At 37.4% G+C, this 20,803-nt stretch overlaps 2 protein-coding genes across 3 annotated transcripts; one reads left to right on the forward strand and one right to left on the reverse strand.

Moving 5' to 3' along the window:
* Positions 1–212: 212 nt before the first annotated feature.
* LOC137936577 (uncharacterized) lies at positions 213–9,662 on the reverse strand. Its single transcript, XM_068781336.1, has 8 exons — positions 9,291–9,662; positions 4,197–4,318; positions 2,118–2,155; positions 1,770–1,880; positions 1,596–1,675; positions 754–790; positions 579–620; positions 213–440 (listed from the first exon to the last, which is right to left on the reverse strand). Exons 1-8 carry the CDS (start codon positions 9,579–9,581, stop codon positions 364–366), a joined length of 798 nt encoding a protein of 265 aa, XP_068637437.1. The 5' UTR covers positions 9,582–9,662; the 3' UTR covers positions 213–363.
* Positions 9,663–11,181: 1,519 nt separating this feature from the next.
* LOC137936883 (peptidyl-prolyl cis-trans isomerase CYP38, chloroplastic-like) lies at positions 11,182–20,342 on the forward strand. 2 transcript variants are annotated; one of them, XM_068781825.1, is made up of 7 exons: positions 11,182–11,397; positions 17,278–17,568; positions 18,061–18,260; positions 18,778–19,013; positions 19,148–19,290; positions 19,667–19,738; positions 19,827–20,341. In XM_068781825.1, exons 1-7 carry the CDS (start codon positions 11,224–11,226, stop codon positions 20,052–20,054), a joined length of 1,344 nt encoding a protein of 447 aa, XP_068637926.1. In that variant the 5' UTR covers positions 11,182–11,223; the 3' UTR covers positions 20,055–20,341. The 2 variants fall into 2 exon arrangements, with proteins under 2 accessions (XP_068637926.1, XP_068637927.1); XM_068781826.1 differs by lacking the exon at positions 19,667–19,738 and having other exon boundaries at positions 19,827–20,342.
* Positions 20,343–20,803: the final 461 nt, after the last annotated feature.

The raw sequence follows: 20,803 nt of genomic DNA on the forward strand, positions 1-20,803 counted from the left end.
CCCTCCTGTCAGAAACACCACGCGACAAATTTCCGTAGACACCATTGCTGTCGTTAAATTCATGGTGAGTGTGCAAGAATAGAACTCTTCAATGTAATTATGTGCATCTAAATGAGTTTAATATGCACTAATGATTCCAAAATTCATCCATGTTGATGCCTACCAATATAAATTCAAGACCGAAACTTATAATACGCATTATAAACGGCATATTTTCTCAAGAAAATTGGGAAAAGATTATATTGCCGATAAAAGGAAGACGTTTACACTAAAGAAATACCAAAATGGGAAACAATGTTAAAATCCCAGCTTTCAGCAATAAAATTATAAATTTACTCGAACCATCCCCATGCTTGAATACAATTAGTTAGCCAGCCTCATATTTCTTCTGGAATTCACCTCAGCGGCCCAACTCTTTCCTATCTCCGTCTGAAATTTCCCTGCTCACCACAAAACCAAAACTTTTCATTTGGAAACCATCTGCCAGTGTTGACTTTTTATTCAGAAATATAAATGTAAGATAAACAGTTTATTTCGACAATGTAAATGGGTTGAAAGAGAGAATTAGGTAACTATACCTGCTGTAGAAAGAAAAAATTCATCCAAAACTTTCCCATGCTCTGCACAGACAAGAAAACTTGATGAAAAACCAATCTAAATGACGGGAGAGAGGGAGAGAGGGAGAGAGCATATTTGTACAATCTCAAATTTGTGCAAATCCATACATACGAAATCGCACAATTAGATGCTTACCAGCTTCGTACTCCAAAGCCTGAAGAATCATTTCAACCTGAATTCAAAATTCTCCCCATGAGAAGGTAAACAACCACAACAACACAATACAACATGCACACTGAGCCAGTAGACTCTCTTGCAAACTCCAAATAACATGTATGACCATCTTATGGGCAAGGAAAGACAAGTTCAGAAAGAACAGGCAGTTAAGTTGTGCAAGTACTTGCATCCATAACATCAGCTTATGCAATGTACAATTGGAACTTCCAGAATAACATAGTATTCTTGAGCATCTCGTATAGGTGCACGGTGTTCACCATTATGCAGCTTGTGACTGCTTACCCACTACCCATTTGCTCATCTTTGTAAAAAGAAATAGAATGTATGGTAAAATGTACCCTTTTCTATTTGAATACTTAGAATATGCACTTTAGGGCAAATATTTTTTCACTTGAACTAAAAAGCAATTGTCCCCAATAAAACCCTCCCTGGAGCAGAGAAGATAACCTCATCTTTTATGACATTCAAGCTTCTAATAGTAGTCAATCTGACCAGCAGTTTCTACTAAACTACAAGTGCGTCAGTAGTCTCTACATATGTAATCAGCAGAAAAAAGTGATAATCATAAAATTTAGTAGTTTCACTGTACTATAAACATATTATCTAATTAATGTGCAACCATAAACATTTACCGCTTTCACCCTTAAAAAAAAGGAATTTTGACCTAATAATAATTTATTTGGACAAAAATTCTACAGATGTCAAAGTGAAATTGCCACTGCCTGAAAGAAAAAGGACAATCTTGAAATAAAGTGACACCCATTCTGACATCGAATATAACTTGGAAGAAGAATACGCACTTTGTCAAAATCCTTGACCACACTGGCCTCAATGGAAGAATTATTCTCATACTCTGCCCAGAGTTCTTGTATCTCCTCAGCTACAGAAACCCAAAAATGCCAAATAAAGCCAGTTCAGATTCCATTGAACATCTGTTAATATGCAATTCTAGAAAAATAACATCATGTACTTACCCCTCAATCCCCCTCCTAAGACTTTACACATTTCACTCAAAGCAGCTTGTTCCATCCTGCTTTTTTCTTCTTTAGGAACACCATCAGCAGGAGTGATGTCACCAACAATAGCTACATAAGAAAGAAAGAGGTACCTCAAACTCCAATTCCCAACTAAGAAACTACAGGCAGTTACCCATGCAAATCAAACCTTCAACTTTTTCCTACAGAATCAATTATAGGAACTGGGGTGCATGACTAACAAGTGTTTTGCTATCAGACAGCTGGATAACCATACGCACAGGACCATGAAATAAAAAAGTAAATATCACAATCGAACCAAAGAGATGAAAATAGTTCTGACAGTACCTTCAGCTATATCATGGACAATTGCAATCTTAATGCACCTGGTTAAGAACCCACAAAGAGAGAAAGGAAAACATCAGCTAACATCACTTTAAAGAAGTCAATAAAGCAAATAAACAAAAACATGCAAAAATTAATACAAATGTGTACATAGGACACGTCCCACACGGTGGGACGGTGTTAATGCATAGAAAAATCGAAGTTAGAAGAGACTTTAAAATCTCTGACAATGAAGTCCCTGAAAGTGTGATCCCTGTGCAATTTTCTCCTTCTGGAGAAATTTTATTTGTTTAAACTGCCTAGCTTAGAACCTTCTCTAGATTTCCTTGTTCATCCTTATTATTACTTTTCCTATTCACAGGGCTTCTTGTAATTTGAAAACCAAAGGGATAAGAACTTGTTTTGAGATATTATGAAGTACAATCAACATATATATAAGACAATATGAATCACAACCAATAACAATCAACAGCCCAAGATTCTTCACCTAATAGACATTAAGAAAGGGCAAAAAAAGTGATTAGAGAACGAGAGGCATAAATAAATGCTGAAAAAACCAGAAAAGTAAAAGTTGGCAGATCAAAGTCAGCAAACCAGAACAACACCAGCAAAAGAAAATTTCTTCAATCTGGACAACATCCACATCATGCTTGACCACACCCACCCTCACTCCGGTTTGAGCACACCAAGACGTAAATGGATCTTCAATGCCATCATCATGGACCCATCACATTTGGATTGGGTAAGACCGTGATGGAAAGGCTCATGGCCAAGCTGCTACAGATGGGAATCACCAATATTGTTCTCTACTCAAAGCCGAAAGTTACGGGGTTTTACAGACCACTCGCCTTTCCCGCTGATCCTAAAGTTATTCCGATACTCTAAGAAGTAGAAAAATAAAAAATAGCTCTGCAACCATGATTTTCTACTTTGTATTCGTATAACCCTTCACGCAAAACAACAACAACGAAAAAACCAATCAACTTACCTCCTAGAGATCAGTCAAAATCGCAACCGAGTATCTGGTGAAAAGAGGAGAACAGGAGCAGGACGCAGCAGGAGAACAGGAAAAGCAGGAAGCTGAAGGAGGGAAACTGTATAGGCTAGAGAATGAGACGCACTGGAGTCGCAAGAGAGAAGGAGAATTCAAGAGAGTTCAGAATTTCACCTCTTAATATGGGACACCAATTCTCTCACTCAATGCTTCAATTTCCATGAGAGTGGGAATTTCATCTCTCCTAAATTTGAGGAGAATTTAGTGTCATACTTGCTTAAAATTACACCAACATGGGAAATTATGTTTTCTAGGATATTTGTGTCCCTGAAATCAATGTGTTGATGCACTAAGACCCTCTCAACACAAAAAGGACGATGATTCATAAGAGAAGCAGGTATTCCCACTTTCATCCGGTAGAAGTGGGCAACTTAAAAGTCACAACAAACATAGACACACTGAGAATTGGCATTTGAAGATAAAATGCAAGCAGTATAGAAGCTATTAGTTAGGATGTATAAGCCCAAGCCACATCTGAGTTACATACTCTCGGCACCACTCAAGTTCATATGCAAGTTTATTCATAATCAGAACAAAAACATAACTAGAAACACAAAAAAGAACCTAGAAAATGTATGTGACTACACATTTATTAGTCAAGAGAGCAGAACCTAATATGACTTTCTACTGTCTCAGCTTTCTGTGCTTCTTGAATCGGTGGTCCAATAGAGAGCTCAAGTCTGCTTTACTAAGAACTATCAAAACAAGTACAGCTCAAGCACATGGAGCAAGCGACAAAACCAAACGAATGAATTTTCACTCAAAATGAAAGAGAAGTGGACATCATTCAAAACCATAGGACAGTTAACTGAAAAAATGATGGTTGGTCACTTGAAAAATTGTAACATTGTGCTGAAAGCAAATGATGCAAACACCAAATGAATTATGAGTTACTTTAACCAGATTTTTGACATAAATAACACCATATTTTGAAAATAAAAGCATGATAGATCAAATATGAGCTTAATGATTCTGATCTAAAAGAGCTTATTAACGGTAACAAAAAGAAACAAGAAGCATAAACCCACCTTTCTCTGTTGACACCGGGAAGATCACTGGCAATTAAAGCCATCAACGCCATGCGATACATGTGATCTGCAATAGATTCACCCTTAATCCCATGATTGATCCACCCCTTCCTTTTTGTTGTCTGGTAAAGCAAACAAAATTTAATAAAGAACTCTTAAAAAATAGAAACTTACTATTGAGCACAATCAAGTGTACTCTTTTAAACATAACCTCTAAAGAAGACATACAAAGGATAATGACAAACACAACTTGCTGACTTGATTGTAAGGTTTGACTTGCCTGCCAAAACAAGACTAATAAAAAAATTTCATATTAAATGGGAAAGATACAATACCACCTAAAAAGTGCTTCAACACTCTATTAACCATATGTTCATATGGTCCAACATACAAAGTTTAAACATTCTATTGACCATAAGGTCACAAGGTTTTTTTATAATATATGGATAATTAGATGTGAATACCCTTTATTTGTGCATGTTTTATTTAATGAACGACTTATAAAATCAAGGTAATCTTAACCAAACCCGTGTACACTATGTTGGGTAAAATTGTCAAACATATTATAACTGAAACTCGAAAAATTATGGTGCTTACAAGTTCTAACTTGTACCTGAGGAGGGAAGACACTAGAAAAGAAATTCAGGACTTTTTAGTTAGACAGAACAACTAAGCTGGTCAGGTTTAGCCCAAATGGAATTAAGAGAGGTACAAACAGAGAGACAGAGAGAGGATAGATTATATTTTTTTATTAGAAGTGGGAGTAGATTCATCACTTGGGATTTGGTAAGGCTTTTCAATCCAGTGAGGACTGGCTCTTGTGCTAGCATCATGTTACCCAAAAAGACTACTTTTTATTTATACGAAGTGAGCATGCCAAAGGCCACCACACACTGCGAAAAGATGGAAATTTAATTTAATAAAGAGCTTCTTTCATAAGCACAATAAAATCCGCATATCAATGGAAGAGAAGAAGCTGCATTTTCTAAGAGGTCACAAAAATGAGCTAAAGTGGGATCTTGAAGACCAAATGTCTTTCTTGCTGAACAAATAATATCATCGACATATATATATATGTATAATAAGCCCAATATACATCATATCATCCTTATTCAGATCAATATCCAGACTGAAAGGAGTCTAAATCAAACTCAGACTAGAAAAGCGCTCATGCTCACTTCATTTGGATCATAAATGCCCAAGGCACATCCAACCCATTTTTCCATCAGTCAAGCTAACAATCTCTCTTACCTCTTTGTAGGACCAAGAAATCTCCCTTGCCCCAAACGTCTCATGGAAACTGCCTGCAAACTATCAACCCACAACCACCTCTTTGCCAAGCCCCCTTTGCACTAGAACTTGTTAATGTTTTCTCTCGAAGACCAAGTAAGATCTCAACTGAATCATGATGGCTTTACTTGAGTAGCCTCAACAAAGCACTGAAATCTTACTCCAGTCTCATGTTGACAAGTTATGATGTCTCAATAGCTGCAAGGAGCTTGTTGACTGATCATGAGGTCTCGAGCCTTCAAGTAGACTACTATAGGAAACTCTGAAAATGAGCCATGAGGGTTGTACAACAACATTGAGGAAATCTCATATTTCAGAGAGTTAGACTGTCACCTGGCAAGAGCATTTGAGACTTAGGATTGGAACCTTGGTGGGGATGCCAGTATGCCCATTGGGCACAGTGGACCCACTAATTACGATTCAATTTATTTTTATAATTTTTTTTTTAGTTTATCTTTCCTGATTTTTAGTTTATTTTTTTTTTTTTAGATAGTGATCTTATCTATTTTGAATTGTAAATTTTAACTTTAATTTAAGTTTATTTTTATGATTTTATTGGATTTGATCAGATAGTAATTTCAACTATTTTAATTTTAAAATTTTAATTTTAGTTATTTATTGGCCGTAACAGGATGTTGAATTCAGCTTTAATGATGAATTATTAAAATTTCCCTGTTTCAAGTCTCTCCCTCTCTCCCTCCCCTTTCTTCTTCTTCTTTCTTCTCTATTCTTTTTCTTCTAAATTATTCTTCTCAATTCTCCAATTTCTCATTCCCAATTCTTCTTTCTTTCTAATTCCGGCAATTAACCGCATATGTATATTAAAATTTGCCCCTCGTCCCGCATCAATCGTTACTCCAGTCTTATGTTGACAAATTATGATGTCTCAACAGCTGAAAGGAGCTTGCTGACGCTCATGAGGTCTCAAGCCTTCAAGTAGACTACTGTAGGAGACTGAAAATGCTGCTATGAGTTAATGGTCGGTCTTGAAGGGTATACAACAAATTTGAGGAAATCTCATAATTCGGAGACTTAGACTGTCACCTAACATGGGCATTTGAGAAGCCAAAACCCTGGCAAAAGGACTAATTTCAGCAACTATTCGCATTGTCACTTTCTTCAGATGCTTTGCTCCCTGTGATCCCATTGCAACAGAGTCATTACCAATTTCAAAGAACCAATCATTTCCTTTATCACGGAGGCACTTCATTGAGGTAACAGCCCTGATAGCTCTACCTTTATCAACTCAAAATATTGAACTGCACCTGAATGGATTCATTGATTATGCTTCCTGATCCCCCCCCCCCCCCCCCTTTTTTATAAAGGCTTCCTGCTCCCGCTTAATAGCAGTTTTTTAATTGACATCATTAATGTCTTTTGCATTTTCATAAAGTTAAGTTTGTATGGACCAATCTTCATACTCGAGATGGCAGTCGTATGGTAGTTGTTTCATACTGATGAAATTCTAGAGCTTGAAGCGAATAACAAGATAGAAAGGAGAGAAAGAAGAAAACCAGAAAAGTAAATAAGGAGATCTGGCTCCTTTTCTTGATCAAGAATCCATTAACTTATAGACGATACTATATTGAGATTATTGAGACAAGTACTCTATATAATAGATCCTAATTACATTAAAACTCTAAGTTTCCTAATATATACAGACTCCTTCATTAACTCGAACACATACTCTACACATTTGTCCACAGAAAGAAATTTAACTTTATCAGCCAATTTATCTAATTAAACTATAAGAACCATCATTCCTAGGATTCAAGTAAACCAAGAACTACACATAGATTAGGACATCCTCTAAAGAAAGAAAGAAAAGAATTGCTACATGAAAACATTATAGTTTCATGGAAAGAGATTCTTTCTTCAAGAAAACCACAGGTATATAAGGCTCTAAAATATTTAGAAGGATATTATGGATATATACGAGGGAATCAGCCTCCCTTGGTAGAAATCTGTGGGAAAAAATCATTGCAACATCAAATTGAATCCTCAACTTCTATTCTGTCACCGTTATCAGAAAAAATAATTCAAAATAAAAGAAATAAATTCTATCATGGAAGCTGGCAACAACCACTTTTGTCTTAAATTTTCGGCAAGAATTCTCAATTGACGAAAAATTACAAATTTGAACACCTAAAAATTGGAGGTCAGATGTAGTTACTGTAGCACAACTGCGACCTTTTCCTAAAGAACGAAGTAAAAAAAAAACGACATCAGGTGTCATGCCATGGAATAAGAATATTTCACATTAACCACTAACATCAGAATCAAGCTACATATAAGACTAATCATGTAATTCATCATATTTCTGTTTTCTCGGCATTTGGAAAACAATCTGTATATAAGGCAAATTATACCTATTGAAAACATATCTTTTAATGTAAAAATGTAGCTCAATCTAGAAGATATTAAACTATATGGCTTCAAAATTAGAGAAAGGTCCAGTCTATTATTATGTCAAAGTTTTTGCCATTTTCTGGTGACCAATCAAAGTTCATGCAATACCTTATTCATACAGCTGATGCCAACTATTTTTTTTTTAATTTAGAAACCAAAAATAAACGAAAGCACATAACATCATGCTAGTAATCTCTTTTCATAACCAGCAAACTTCACCTCCAACACAGGAATGGTATGACTATCCTATTCAATATAGCTTCCCATAAATAGTAATATCAAAACTTCAATAACATAGCAGATAAAGGAAGTGATACTGTGAGGCTGTCGGAACCTACTACCTGTAATTTCTCGTCTCATTCTCAAATGAATCAAGGGAAGTGATAACAAAGTAGATTCCATCGAGAATCTTTGTGAAAACTCGAGCAGCCACACACAGAGGACACAAAAGAGAAGTTCAATTATCCGCAATGTACAATTTTTACAAAGTAATTAACCTGTGCACGAGAAGGTCAAACTAACAATAAACGAACAAAAAAAAAAGTAAAACTAACAGAAGAAGACCAACGAGCCCCTTAAAGCAGGACCTTCTCCAATATCATTTTGTCATTTCCACTAAATGGTGCATCTACTGTTTCCAAAACATTATGTAGTACATTGCAATACCAAATGGCACTATTTAAAAAACCAAGAACCTAAGGTGGGTTAGTGCAATTAGAAAGTAAATCACCCAGGAAAAAATAAAGTAAATGTGAATTCTAGAGTGATTTACTTTCCTTAAAGAATGCAGTTATTTGTGTTAATGTGTCCTATAGAAAGTGTAACGGAATGCTTTTTTTTTTTGTGTGTGTGTAACCTCATGTGTTATGGAATTCATTAATAAAATGAATTTAGGATGAGATAATTCGAATAAAGACTGGATGAGAGAGGGGGGTGGAGAGTGGATTCCACTTCACATTCAATCATTAAAGAAGAAAGGAGGTGATTCACTTTCTCTTGGTGAATTGACCTCTACCCCAACATTCCATGTTGACTGACGAGATTTTGTTACTTAAGTGAGTGAAAAGTGAATTTCACTTCAACTTTCCAAGTGCACTAACATGCCCCTCTTCACTACTCTTTTGAAAAACGGCGCCAAATTAGCTCGCCCCTCCTGGATTAGTGTAAAAACAAAAACAAAACTTCCTACAACTTGATGACAACAGCACGAATGATCAACATCCAGGAGGCATTATCCAGAAATGAGATTCTTCCATCACAGCCATTCGCCTGATTAACGCAAGATGTAGATGGATTGTCCATACAAACAACGACACAAGTAACATTAAATTATACGGGGAACTAAGCGAATACCCTAAGAAAAGTTACAAACGAAAAATGCCAGCGATCACATACCTTGAGACGATGACACAACGTGAGGAAATCAATAACCGCGGCCGAAGACGAAGAAAGCGATGAGGCGGTCGACGGCCCCTCCATCGAATTCAAGGACATTTTCGATCCCACTCCCCCTCTGCCGAAAGAGCACGCAGACCCAGATGCCAAACTGTGAGACCTTACGGACATCGGAACTCTGGGGGTTTCCCCGGAGAGGACAAACTTGATATGCGCCGGAGCAGTTCGAAATTCTAGAGATCGGGAGAGATACGAAGGTGAAGGAGAAGGCAGAGAGGGCTTCGCTGCCATCGATGCGCTTACAATGTGCACAGATTACCCACTAGACTAAAGAGGAAATTGAGTAAACATAGGAAGAGGAAGACCAAATAATACGCCCTGCCAGGGGGGCACTTGGCTTTCCTACGCTTTCTTGGTTTTCCTACCTTAAAATCAGGATGTAGTTTTAATCTCTAATAAGAATTAAATTTTTATATAATCATAATTAATCGGCTGAGATAATCGTTGATCAGACGGCTGAGATAATCGTTTGATCGGACAGCTGTTTTTGTGATAGCCGTTTTTCATATTAGATCAGCCTTAGTATATTTTATATTTATCTATTTATTATAATATAATTTTAATTATATTTTAAATATTATAATAACTAATATAATTTTTAATTACTAAAAATCTTAAGAAAATAAAGATGGTCCCTCAAATAAAAATTTTAATATAATATAAATATTGTAAAATAAATAATTTAAATATATTTTAGTTGAATCTTATTGAGTATTTAATAGTGGTGTATGTACATCTTTAAAAAATAAAACTGTTAAATTATTATATTACATTCATCCAAATCTTCTTCTTTTTTAATTATTTTTTTTCTCTAATTCAAAGATACTTTGAACACAAATATTTTGAAAAGTACTTTCAATCAATTATGGTAAAATAATATAATATATATAATAAAAAATCATATAATAAGTCTTAAAAATTTAAAATTTTAAGTTGCAAATCATATAAAAATAAATAATAAAACTTTATATAAACAGACATGAAAAAAAATCGTAAAAATTAACTAAAATAATAAATCAAACAATAAAAGTTGCCCCATGCAAACCCAGATAATAGGATAAAAACACAAAATAACTTGGTTATAGTCGATAAAAAATACCAGTATGCTTTGGATCGATTGGCGATGTAGTAGGCTTCCAATCAGTTAACTTTGTTGCAAGGTTTTAAGAGGAAATTGTAAAGGAAAGAAGAAAAGAGAGAATGAATAAGAAAAATAAGGAAAAAAATGGGGCAAGCATGGATGAAAATAATTGATAATCGATGTACTTTTCGACATAATTTAAGTCTGCCAACAAAGTTTTCCTGAAAAATGTTTAAAATATTTTTTACATTGAAAATAAATATTGTCGAAGAAAATACTTTCAGTAAGAGTCATTTTTCATGGTAATTTTGTATTTGATATTTTATTTTACTAAAAATTTATTGGACAAGTATGGTAGTGTGTGAGATTGATTATTAATTTTCATTTATTTACTTGGAAAAAGTGCTATCAGGTCCATTTAATTTTCCTTTAAAATTTTTTAAAATTTTCCATGTAATTTCCTAGTAAGTCACTAAAAGGATTTTATTTGAAGGTTTATTGGAAATAATTAAAATATTTTTTAGAGAGTAAAAATCAACAATCTAAGGATAAGAGATGCTAGGAATATTAATTAATGAACTGATTATTTAATTGTTATTTATTACTTTCAGATAACTAATATTGCAAGAAATCTGGAATGTTTCGGTATATTCTCTGCTTTTCAAGCCTTATCCGATGCTTCCACGGGGCACTCCTCGTGACGGTGTACTATTCCCCCGTACAAAATCTTATCCCCCGTGTCTGCAACTCCATTCTCCCTGAAGTCCCTCCAAGACTCTGGACCTGCTTCCAATGGCAACTCTCTCCTGCCACTGGTCTCCTCCTACTGCCATTCGGCGGAGTCTTCCTGCAATATCTACCAAGTTGAACTGCTTCGGAAATAATCGACGGGCTTCTTGGATTCGCCAACTCGGATTTCGGTCATTCTCATCCAAATTGTCTCGGTTGCCTGACGACCATAGAGGGGTACTCTCCTCCATACTTGCTTCACTGGAATTTTGTTTTGGATGGAGTGTTTAGGATATTTATTACCAATCCGATTTAAGAACGCGAGTGAGATCTGCATTGGTGTGATTTTACTTAACAAGTTGAAATGCGCCTTATTTTGTTGATATTCTTGTATTTGGTTAGGTAGCTTGCAATTTGTTTTTTCTGTTTTAGTTTACTTTGGTCTATTCTCATGCTGGTTGGAGTTGGGCAACTTTTTGGTAGGTCCCGATCAAGCAGCAGAAACAACTCTGAGGAATACTCACTTTCTTTGGGTGAAAGATAAACCACAATTGTTTGTAAGAAAATTATACTTGCTTTATTCATTGCTAACGTTCCAATAAATAGAGTAAAACTTAACAAATCAGCTTCAACTCAGGAAACTAACTAGCCTAAACTCAAGGAAATGAGTTGTAACAACATTGAATGAGCAGAAGTACGTAACAACAGCAGAAAATAAAATAAAAGCCTGGTTTAGACTTGGTCTATCTCAAGCTAAATAAACTTGGGATTCTTATTAGGGATTCATTCAGATCTTCTTGGCCTATCATTACTCCTCCCCCCCCCCCAATTGGATCCTTGTCCTCAAGGTCTAGATAAGGAAACTGATTATGCAGCAATGTTGTGTACTCCCATGTAGCATCTTAAGTAGGCAATTGCTCCACTTCACCAAGCTCTCTTTAATAAATTTATCGCCTTGTGTTAATCCAGCATGTATCTAGGATTTTCTCTAGTTCTACAGAAGCTACACCTTCATCAGTAATAGGTGGGAGCTCTAAAGTAACTTGTGGAGGACCTCCAACATATTTCTGCAAGAGAGAGACATGAAAAACAGGGTGGATCTTTGTGCCTGCTGGTAATTGTAGTTGGTAAGCAACATTGCCGATCTTCTTCTCGATTAGATAAGGGCCGTAGAACTTGCTGGAAAGTTTTTGATGAAACTCGTTTGAAGGTGGTTTGTTGGTGATAAGGATGTAGCTTAAGGAGGACCATATCACCTGCTTGAAACTCCACATTTCACCTCTTTTTGTTTGCCATTTGTTTCATTCTATTAGCTGCCATGTCCAAATTCTTCTTCAAGTGCTGGAGCAATTCATCCCGGTGTAAGAGGCTTTGATCGACTTCGTTAACCCAAGATAACCCATCAAAATAAAGCGGAATGGAAGGAGGAAGCCGACTATACAAGGCTTGGAAAGGTGTCATCCCCGTTGAACGATGGTAGGTGGTGTTATACCAGAATTCTGCCCAAGGTAAATAACTATACCATTTTCGTGGCCATCGATGGATGAAACAACGGAGGTATTGTTCAACACAGCGGTTCACAACTTCTGTTTGTCCGTCGGTCTGCGGGTGGTAGGCGGAACTCAATTTCAACTTGGTTCCTAACATAGTGAGAACTCTTGCCAGAATTTGCTGATAAAGACGGGGTCGAGGTCACTAATGATTGATTTCGGCATGCCATGGAGTTTGATGAAGTGCTCTTCAAATTGTTCAGCTACAATCTTTGCAGAAAACAGATGATACAAAGCAACAAAATGAGCATACTTATTGAGTCTATCTACGATCACCAAAAGGCTATCTTTGTCGTGGGAGGATGGAAGGCCTTCAATAAAATCCAAACTGATATCATCCCACAATTGACAGGGAATGAAAAGTGGTTGAAGTAATCCCGTTGGGGCTAGAGTTTCAGTTTTGGTTCTTTGGGAAACTTCACATTGCGTAATATAGTGTTGGATGGACGGGTACATGGATGGCCAATAAAATTGTTGAGCTAGCCTTTTGAATGTCCTCAATACTCCAGATGCCTTGCCATTTTGTTGTCATGAAATTCTTTTAGCAGCTGGTTGCATATAGCTTGAACAACTACTTTCTTTTTGTAGAAACAAAGACCATTTTGCATTGAGTATGGACCAGTGGGATCCATAGTTGATTGGCAGCTCACTTGCTTCATATACGGATCATCTTGTGTTGCCCTTCTCATATCATCCCAAAGAGTAACCTGTGAGACAAACAAAGGATTAAGGAGAGGGCTATCAGGGCGGCGAGAGAGGGCATCAGCTATTGAATTTTCACGTCCTTGCTGGTAAAAAATTTCGTAGTCGTAGCCCAAAAGCTTTGCTACCCACTTTTGTTGCTCGGGAGTTGCCACACGTTGATCCAGAAAGTATTTGAGACTCCTGTGATCGGTTCGAATGAAGAATTTCCTGCCTAAAAGATAGGGTCGCCAGGTCCGAATTGCTTCCACAATCGCGAGCATTTCCTTGGCGTAGATGGACCATGCTCGTTTACTAATTCCCAAAGCAAGATTCAGAAACGCAATTGTCTGGCCCTGCTGAGTAAGGACTGCGTCGATTCCGTCACCTGAAACATTAGTTTCAACAATGAAAGAGTCATTAAAATTTGGCATGGCTAAAGTGGGGGTAGTTGTCACGGCTTGCTTGAGCAGCTTGAATGCATCCGCTGTTTCTTCAGTCCACCGAAAGCTTCCTTTTTTTAGGAGATTGGTAAGGGGCCGAGCTAAAAGTCCATAGTCCCGAACAAATTTCCGGTAGTAACCTGTCAAGCCTAAAAATTCGCGCAAGTCAGTAATATTAGCAGGTTGTGGCCAAGCTACCATGGCCTCAATTTTTTTGTTGTCTACCTTTACCCCTTGATGCGTCACAATATGGCCCAAATACTCCAGTTCCTGTTTTCCAAAATCACACTTGCTTGCTTTGATGAAAAACTGATGTTGTCTCAGGATATCTAATGTGGTTCTGACATGTTCTATATGTAATTCCCAGGTAGGACTATAAACAAGAATATCATAAAAAAAGACTAGTATGAAGTTGCGAAGATGAGGGTGGAATATTGAATTCATAATGGCTTGGAATGTGGTAGGGGTGTTGCATAAACCAAAAGGCATAACTAGATACTCAAAATGGCCATTATGGGTTCTAAAGGCAGTTTTTGGAATATCAGGAGCATGTACTCGTACCTGATGATATCCAGCTTGCAAGTCTAGTTTGGTGAAATATGCTGCCCCATACAACTCATCTAGCATATCATCTACCGTAGGTATGGGAAATCGGTCTTTGATGGTGGCTGCGTTTAGTGCTCGGTAGTCTGTGTAGAATCGCCAAGTGCCATCTTTCTTGTTCACCAACAAAACGGGAGATGAGAATGGACTGGTGCTGGGTCGAATGACTCCCATGTTGAGCATCTCTTGGACCTATTTTTCGATCTCTGCTTTTTGAAAATATTCATATCTATAGGGCCGAACATTGATGGGTTGAGTACCTTCTTTGAGGGGAATGTGATGGTCGATATCTCTTAAGGGTGGTAGTGTGGTTGGTTCCTTGAACACGTCTGCATAGTCCTTCAATGTTTGCTGCATGTTAGGACTGGTGTCTGCCCAGGTGGTCTTCACGGCAACTTGTGGGTAGACGGCAAACAACATTTGGCCTTGGCGCATCTCTTTCACAGCCGACGCCAATGATGCTGCTTGAATGGTTTGGTTAATTCCTTGTAATCTTCGTGCTCGATTATCCCAGTGGAAGTTCATGGAGCCTAGCATCTCCAACCATTGGATGCCTAACACTATATCAAGTCCTGCTAGGGCTAGAGAATAGAGGGTGAGTGAAAAAGAAATGTTTTGTAAATTCACTTGTACCTTCTCAAAGTGACCCTAGCAGATTAGTTGTTCTCCATTTGCTATGCGAACAACAAAAGATTTTGTTGGTACCACCGAAAGTCGAAGCAATCTGGCTACTTTCTCACTCAGGAAATTGTGAGTGGATCCACTGTCAATCAACACCATCACGTGTTGAGACCCGATGGTAGCTGCTACTCACATGGTTCGTGGAGATGTCCAGCCTGTTAGTGCATGTATTGAGATTTCTGGTTCGACTTGATCTCCCAGAGTGTCTTCGATCTGCAACTCTTCGTCCTCCACCTCGTATTCTTTGGTTTGGTTGCTGGTTTGGCACTCAAGAAGGAGTAATTGAGGTCCCTGGCACTTGTGTCCTGAGGTGAATCTGTCGTTGCAGTTGAAACAGAGCCCTTGTGCTCTCCGTTTCTGCATTTCATCCCAACTCAATCTCTTGGGTGTCGTTGTTGGGGTAGAACGATTCACTGGAGTGATGGTGGTAGGTCCACGGTTCGGCAGTGGAGGTTGTGTGAACTTCTTCATTCTTGCAATCTGTTAATCCCTCATTCCCTCATTCTTACTAGATTGATGGCTTCCTTCAATGTTTTGGGTTTGAACATTCGAATTCCATCGGCGATCTCGGGTTTCAATCCTCCCTTGAAAGTGCCAACGAGAGTCTTCTGTGTCCAACCGTGAACTCGATTGCCTAGCCTCTCGAACTCTTTTTGGTAATCACGAAAGGGATCCGACCTTTCAAACTCTGGATAGAGCTTCATCAAAGTCTTCACACTCTGTCGGTCCAAAACGAGCCACAATTCCTCTTCAAAGAATTCCCAGGTCACCAAGCGGCCTTCCTCCTGGTAAGCTCGACACAACCATTGCCACCATGGATTAGCTTCTCCTTCAAGGTGGAAAGATGCTAGAGTTACCTTCTAATTGCCCGTTGTGCCGTGAAATTCAAAGAATTGAGCTACTATGCTAAGCCATTCAGTCGGATCTTTTCCAGAGTATTTTGGAAATTCCAACTTCGCCATCCTGGAAGAGTAAATCTGTCTGCCGCCGTCTTTCTCCTCTCGATGCGAACAGAAAGATCCTTCTCGCCCATTGTTATTGTTGTTAGAGGCTTCTTTGTTTGAAAGGAAAGCTTCCGATAGCTTGTCAATGGTTTCCTCTAATCGTTGCATTCCATCTTGAACTCCATCGAGCCCGGCCTCCAAAGCTTCAATCCGCTCTTTGTTGGATGCCATTGTAGCGAAGCTCTGTTACCAATGATAGGTCCCGATCAAGCAGTAGAAACCACTCTGAAGAATACTCACTTTCTTTGGGTGAAAGATAAACCATAATTGTTTGTAAGAAAATTATACTTGCTTTATTTATTACTAATGTTCCAATAAATAGAGTAAAGCTTAACAGATCAACTTCAACTCAAGAAACTAACTAGCCTAAACTCAAGGAAATGAGTTGTAAGAACTTTGAATGAGCTAACAACAACAGAAAATAAAATAAAAGGCTGGTTTAGACTTGGTCTATCTCAAGCTAAAAAAACTTTGGATTCTTCTTAGGGATTCGTTATCTTCTCGGCCTATCACCTATCCGATACTTTTTTGTGCTGTCTGTAATTTTCTCCGTTTCTAGATTAAATCATCTCCAAAGCTTTGAGCTATATGAAAACTTCGGAGCTGAGTGGGATAGAGTGGAAGTGGTCTAGCGCCTGATTGGAAATGATCCTATATTGAACTGATCATAAACCATTATAAGCACTAGTTACATCCCAAAATTTCAAACTGATTCACAAGGATGCGAATTTCTACCAAGTCAGATATTCACATGTCCTTTTCACTTATTGTGGTTTGGTTGTCTTGCTAGACTATCCAACTTGTAATTCTGTGTCAGCAGTTATTTTTTATTTCTTTATATTATCTCTGTTAATTTGGACTTTCTCTGTACCTGGGATCGTGGAATGTTTTATATGCTTTACTTTTCAGCACAGCTCAGTTTGCGCTTGTTTGCCACATATTTGCATGTCTGTATAAATTATGTTGATCGGACTGTTTCTAGAAATTTACTTAGATTTTTAAACTCAATTTTTTTCGACTGTCAACTTCACAATAACGTTTTTTATTTTTATTTTTATTGTTCATCTAGTATTTTTCTTTGGAGGCTTTTATTTTTATTTGTATTTAAAGGAGATGGAAAAAACTTATTGTCAGTTATATTGTTCTTATTTTCAGAAACTGAATTTGTGTCGCGTAAAGGAACATACCGTATCTGTAGCATTGACCATTGGATTGCTGCTGAGCAGCCCCTCATTAGATTGGGTTGCAAATGCATCACCTCCAGGACCTGTTCTGCCTGATCTGTCTGTTCTGATCTCTGGTCCACCTATCAAGGATCCTGGTGCACTGTTGAGATATGCACTGCCTATTAACAATAAAGCCATCAGGGAGGTTCAGAAGCCACTGGAAGATATTACAGAGAGCCTAAAGGTCGCTGGGGTTAAGGCATTGGACTCAGTTGAGCGAGTAAGAAAACTCAACACACATTCTTGATTAAGAGTCATCATTGAGTATTATAAGTTCATGCAGCATGATAATGAATGCCACTGATTCTCTCATAACTGGTATGGGGAGTCTGCTCATATTCAATCTTCTGAAATGGGGGGATTCAGTCTGTTCCTCATTATCATCATACTGGTTGTTATACAGTTGACTCACCCAATAATCCATGGTGGGCCCTAGCATGTACCGCCAGATGCTAATACACCTATTCTACAGTAGTAACCCTTTTATCAAAGCACCTCTTCTCTTGTCCACATTTGGTACAACCTAGGGAGAGGAAGTTTGTCACATGCAGTGCCCAAACCTAACTTAATTCAATTAGTCATTATCGATAAAAGTTCACTCTTACTTAAACTCATAATGTAATACTTATTAATGTAAATAATGACTGAGCTTGATTTTGGTGAAGTTTCATTTTGGTAAAACTTCTCACTACATCTTCTATGTGGATGCTAGAATGTGAAGCAAGCATCACGAGCTCTTAACCAGGGAAAAGATTTGATTCTTTCGGATGTTGCTGAATCAAAGAAAGAAGAAGGGAAGGAACTGATTGATAAATTAGCTCTGGGGATGGAAGAACTTCGACAGATTGTGGAAGAAAGGAACAGGGATGCTGTAGCTCCAAAACAGAAGGAGTTGCTTCAATATGTTGGAAGGTGAGCAATGATAATGCATTTCGAAAATAAAATGTGAAGCTGTTCTTTATCTTCACACTTGTTAGAGTTGTTTTTCAAATTGTGCCATGTTATCTAAAAGTTATTGCATCTGCAGTGCAATTTATGTTCTTTTTATGTAGAATGACACTACTTACAGTTTTTTTTAGAATACAGGTGACACATGTATTAGTTTGTGCTTTTACTGCATGGTATAAATCAGGTCTTCTGAAATCAGTATCAGATATATTGAAATTGTGTTTGATGGTGGTAGACAAAGCATACTGTATTAGTTCATGTGAATTTTTATGGGGTTTCACCCAGTCTTTTAATGGGTTCATTTCTTATTTTGATTTTGTAGCTGCAAAGTGAGTTAGTCTTTTCCATTCGCTGATAAAAAATAGATTTGAGTAAAGCTTATGTACTGGTGGTCCTGTTAGAAGAAGCTATGCTCATATCTCATATATACCCTTGTCATTGACTGCAGCTGAGTACTTCCTGCGACATTGGATTTCTGCAGTGTTGAAGAGGATATGGTGGATGGTTTCCCATATGAAGTGCCAGAAGAATACAGAAAGGTGCCTGTTTTGAAAGGGAGAGCCACTGTGGATATGAAAGTAAAAGTTAAGGACAACCCCAATCTTGAAAATTGTGTATTTCGTATAGTTCTTGATGGTTACAATGCCCCAGTAACTGCTGGAAACTTTGTGGATTTGGTGGAGAGACACTATTATGATGGCATGGAAATCCAAAGAGGTAAATTACTCTGTGCAGTATTACAATCTTAAGATGAGAGCTTTATCCATCATATATCTGGAGTTGTCTTTTCTTTGGTGAATTTACCCCTAAAAGTTTAAGAGTTTAATGATTTTTTACTTGTGTCTCTGCAGCCGATGGCTTTGTTGTGCAAACTGGAGATCCTGAGGGACCTGTAGAAGGTTTCATTGACCCTAGTACAGAAAAGATCCGTACTATACCACTGGAAATCATGGTTGATGGAGACAAAACACCAGTCTATGGTGAAACACTGGAAGTGAGTTTCTTGCTCATTTGACCTGTTGTATTTTCTAGGTGTACCTTCTATGTTTAGCCTGGTCAGAGTTGCTTTGGCGTTTAACTTTCAAAAGCATAATCTCCAGTTGCCTTCAATAAAGTGCATCTCTGAAGTTTTTGCAGTTTTTTCCTTGTAAAAAGAATCAGCAAGTATGGGTTTTGAATTCTGAAACCTGTATATCTCTAGACTTTTCACAGTTCAAAAAAAATATCTCTATACTTATTTCTCTAGATATATTATTTTAATTAAGATTTCTGTGCATAACGAGCTTATTTATTGACAAGGCAAAGAACAGTTCATCCGAATCTAGTTTTTGGATTATTTTAGCTAATCCAAAAATTCTTTATTGTTCAAGGAACTGGGTCGGTACAAATCTCAAACTAAACTTCCTTTTAATGCATTTGGAACAATGGCCATGGCTAGGGAGGTAAGAAGTTAGTTTATGGTTTTCAAATTCGTAAATAATATGTTTATTAGCTGGTTATTTATACTTTTTTTTTTTGGCACAAATGCAGGAATTTGAGAATAATTCAGCTTCCAGCCAAGTCTTTTGGCTGTTGAAAGAAAGTGAACTGACCCCGAGCAATGCCAATATACTAGATGGCCGGTATACAGTGTTTGGATATGTGACAGAGAACGAGGATTATCTGGCAGATCTCAAAGTTGGAGATGTGATAGAGTCCATGCAAGTTGTCTCAGGCCTTGATAACCTTGTCAACCCTAGTTACAAGACGGCCGGCTGACAAGACCGTTGCTATCCCTGAAAATCCAATTTCCCTGAGGGTTCATCTGATGTTCCATGTTGGTAGCAAGTTTTTGTGTTCTAAATTAATTATCCAGGAGTTCCCAATTCCAATGTTAATGCTTCGAGGTGATGCCTGTACCTTACTGCCATTTCATACACTTCTTATGTCTGACTCTGTTTGAGCTATTCTTCCATTGTCCTAAGACCACAAAAAAAAAAAAAAAAACAATGTGTCATCAGTGAATTGTAATAGAAGAGTATAGAGAGCCATGGGTTCAACAAATGGTCTTTTCTGTCCTTTGTCCCTGGCCAAGGTAACTAGCCCCTTGAGACCTTTGCTCACCATGTTGAATAACATGAACGAGAGGAGGTCTCCCTGCCTTAGACTCCTTGAACTCTTGAAATATCTATAAACACTGCCATTGATAAGGAAGGAGGTGGAAGACATGAAACTTCATATACATCTTCTTTAGCACCAACCAAATCCCATTGTCATCAATGAGAAATTCAAAAATAGCTAACTTACCAAATCAAGGGCTTTTTTAAGGTTGATCTTAACCTGAGTTTTGGAAGCTTGTTTTTGTGAAACAAACCAACTAGTTATAGTGTGATAACAAACCAACTTGACCCCAACCCAACCCCGACCATAACTAGATCAAATTAACTTATACACCTTTTTTAAAATTATAATTGTATATTTAAAATATAAAGAGATAACTTTAATTATCAAGATTTTTATCCTTTAAT

The sequence above is a fragment of the Aristolochia californica genome, unplaced genomic scaffold, assembly GCF_029961685.1.
Source record: "Aristolochia californica isolate CCGP_79_NKW_82.1479 unplaced genomic scaffold, dmAriCali1.0.hap1 SCAF_7, whole genome shotgun sequence".
In the NCBI taxonomy this organism is placed as follows: Eukaryota; Viridiplantae; Streptophyta; class Magnoliopsida; order Piperales; family Aristolochiaceae; genus Aristolochia; species Aristolochia californica.

Coding starts and splice junctions, on each gene's coding strand:
- LOC137936883 (XM_068781825.1), top strand. CDS start 11,224: ATGGCAACTCTCTCCTGCCACTGGTCTCCTCCTACTGCCATTCGGCGG. Junction 11,398..17,277: donor TGCCTGACGACCATAGAGGG/GTACTCTCCTCC, acceptor TCTTATTTTCAG/AAACTGAATTTGTGTCGCGT. Junction 19,291..19,666: donor TCTATGGTGAAACACTGGAA/GTGAGTTTCTTG, acceptor TTATTGTTCAAG/GAACTGGGTCGGTACAAATC.
- LOC137936577 (XM_068781336.1), bottom strand. CDS start 9,581: ATGGCAGCGAAGCCCTCTCTGCCTTCTCCTTCACCTTCGTATCTCTCC. Junction 1,676..1,769: donor CTTAGGAGGGGGATTGAGGG/GTAAGTACATGA, acceptor GGGTTTCTGTAG/CTGAGGAGATACAAGAACTC. Junction 441..578: donor ATTTTTTCTTTCTACAGCAG/GTATAGTTACCT, acceptor TGTGGTGAGCAG/GGAAATTTCAGACGGAGATA.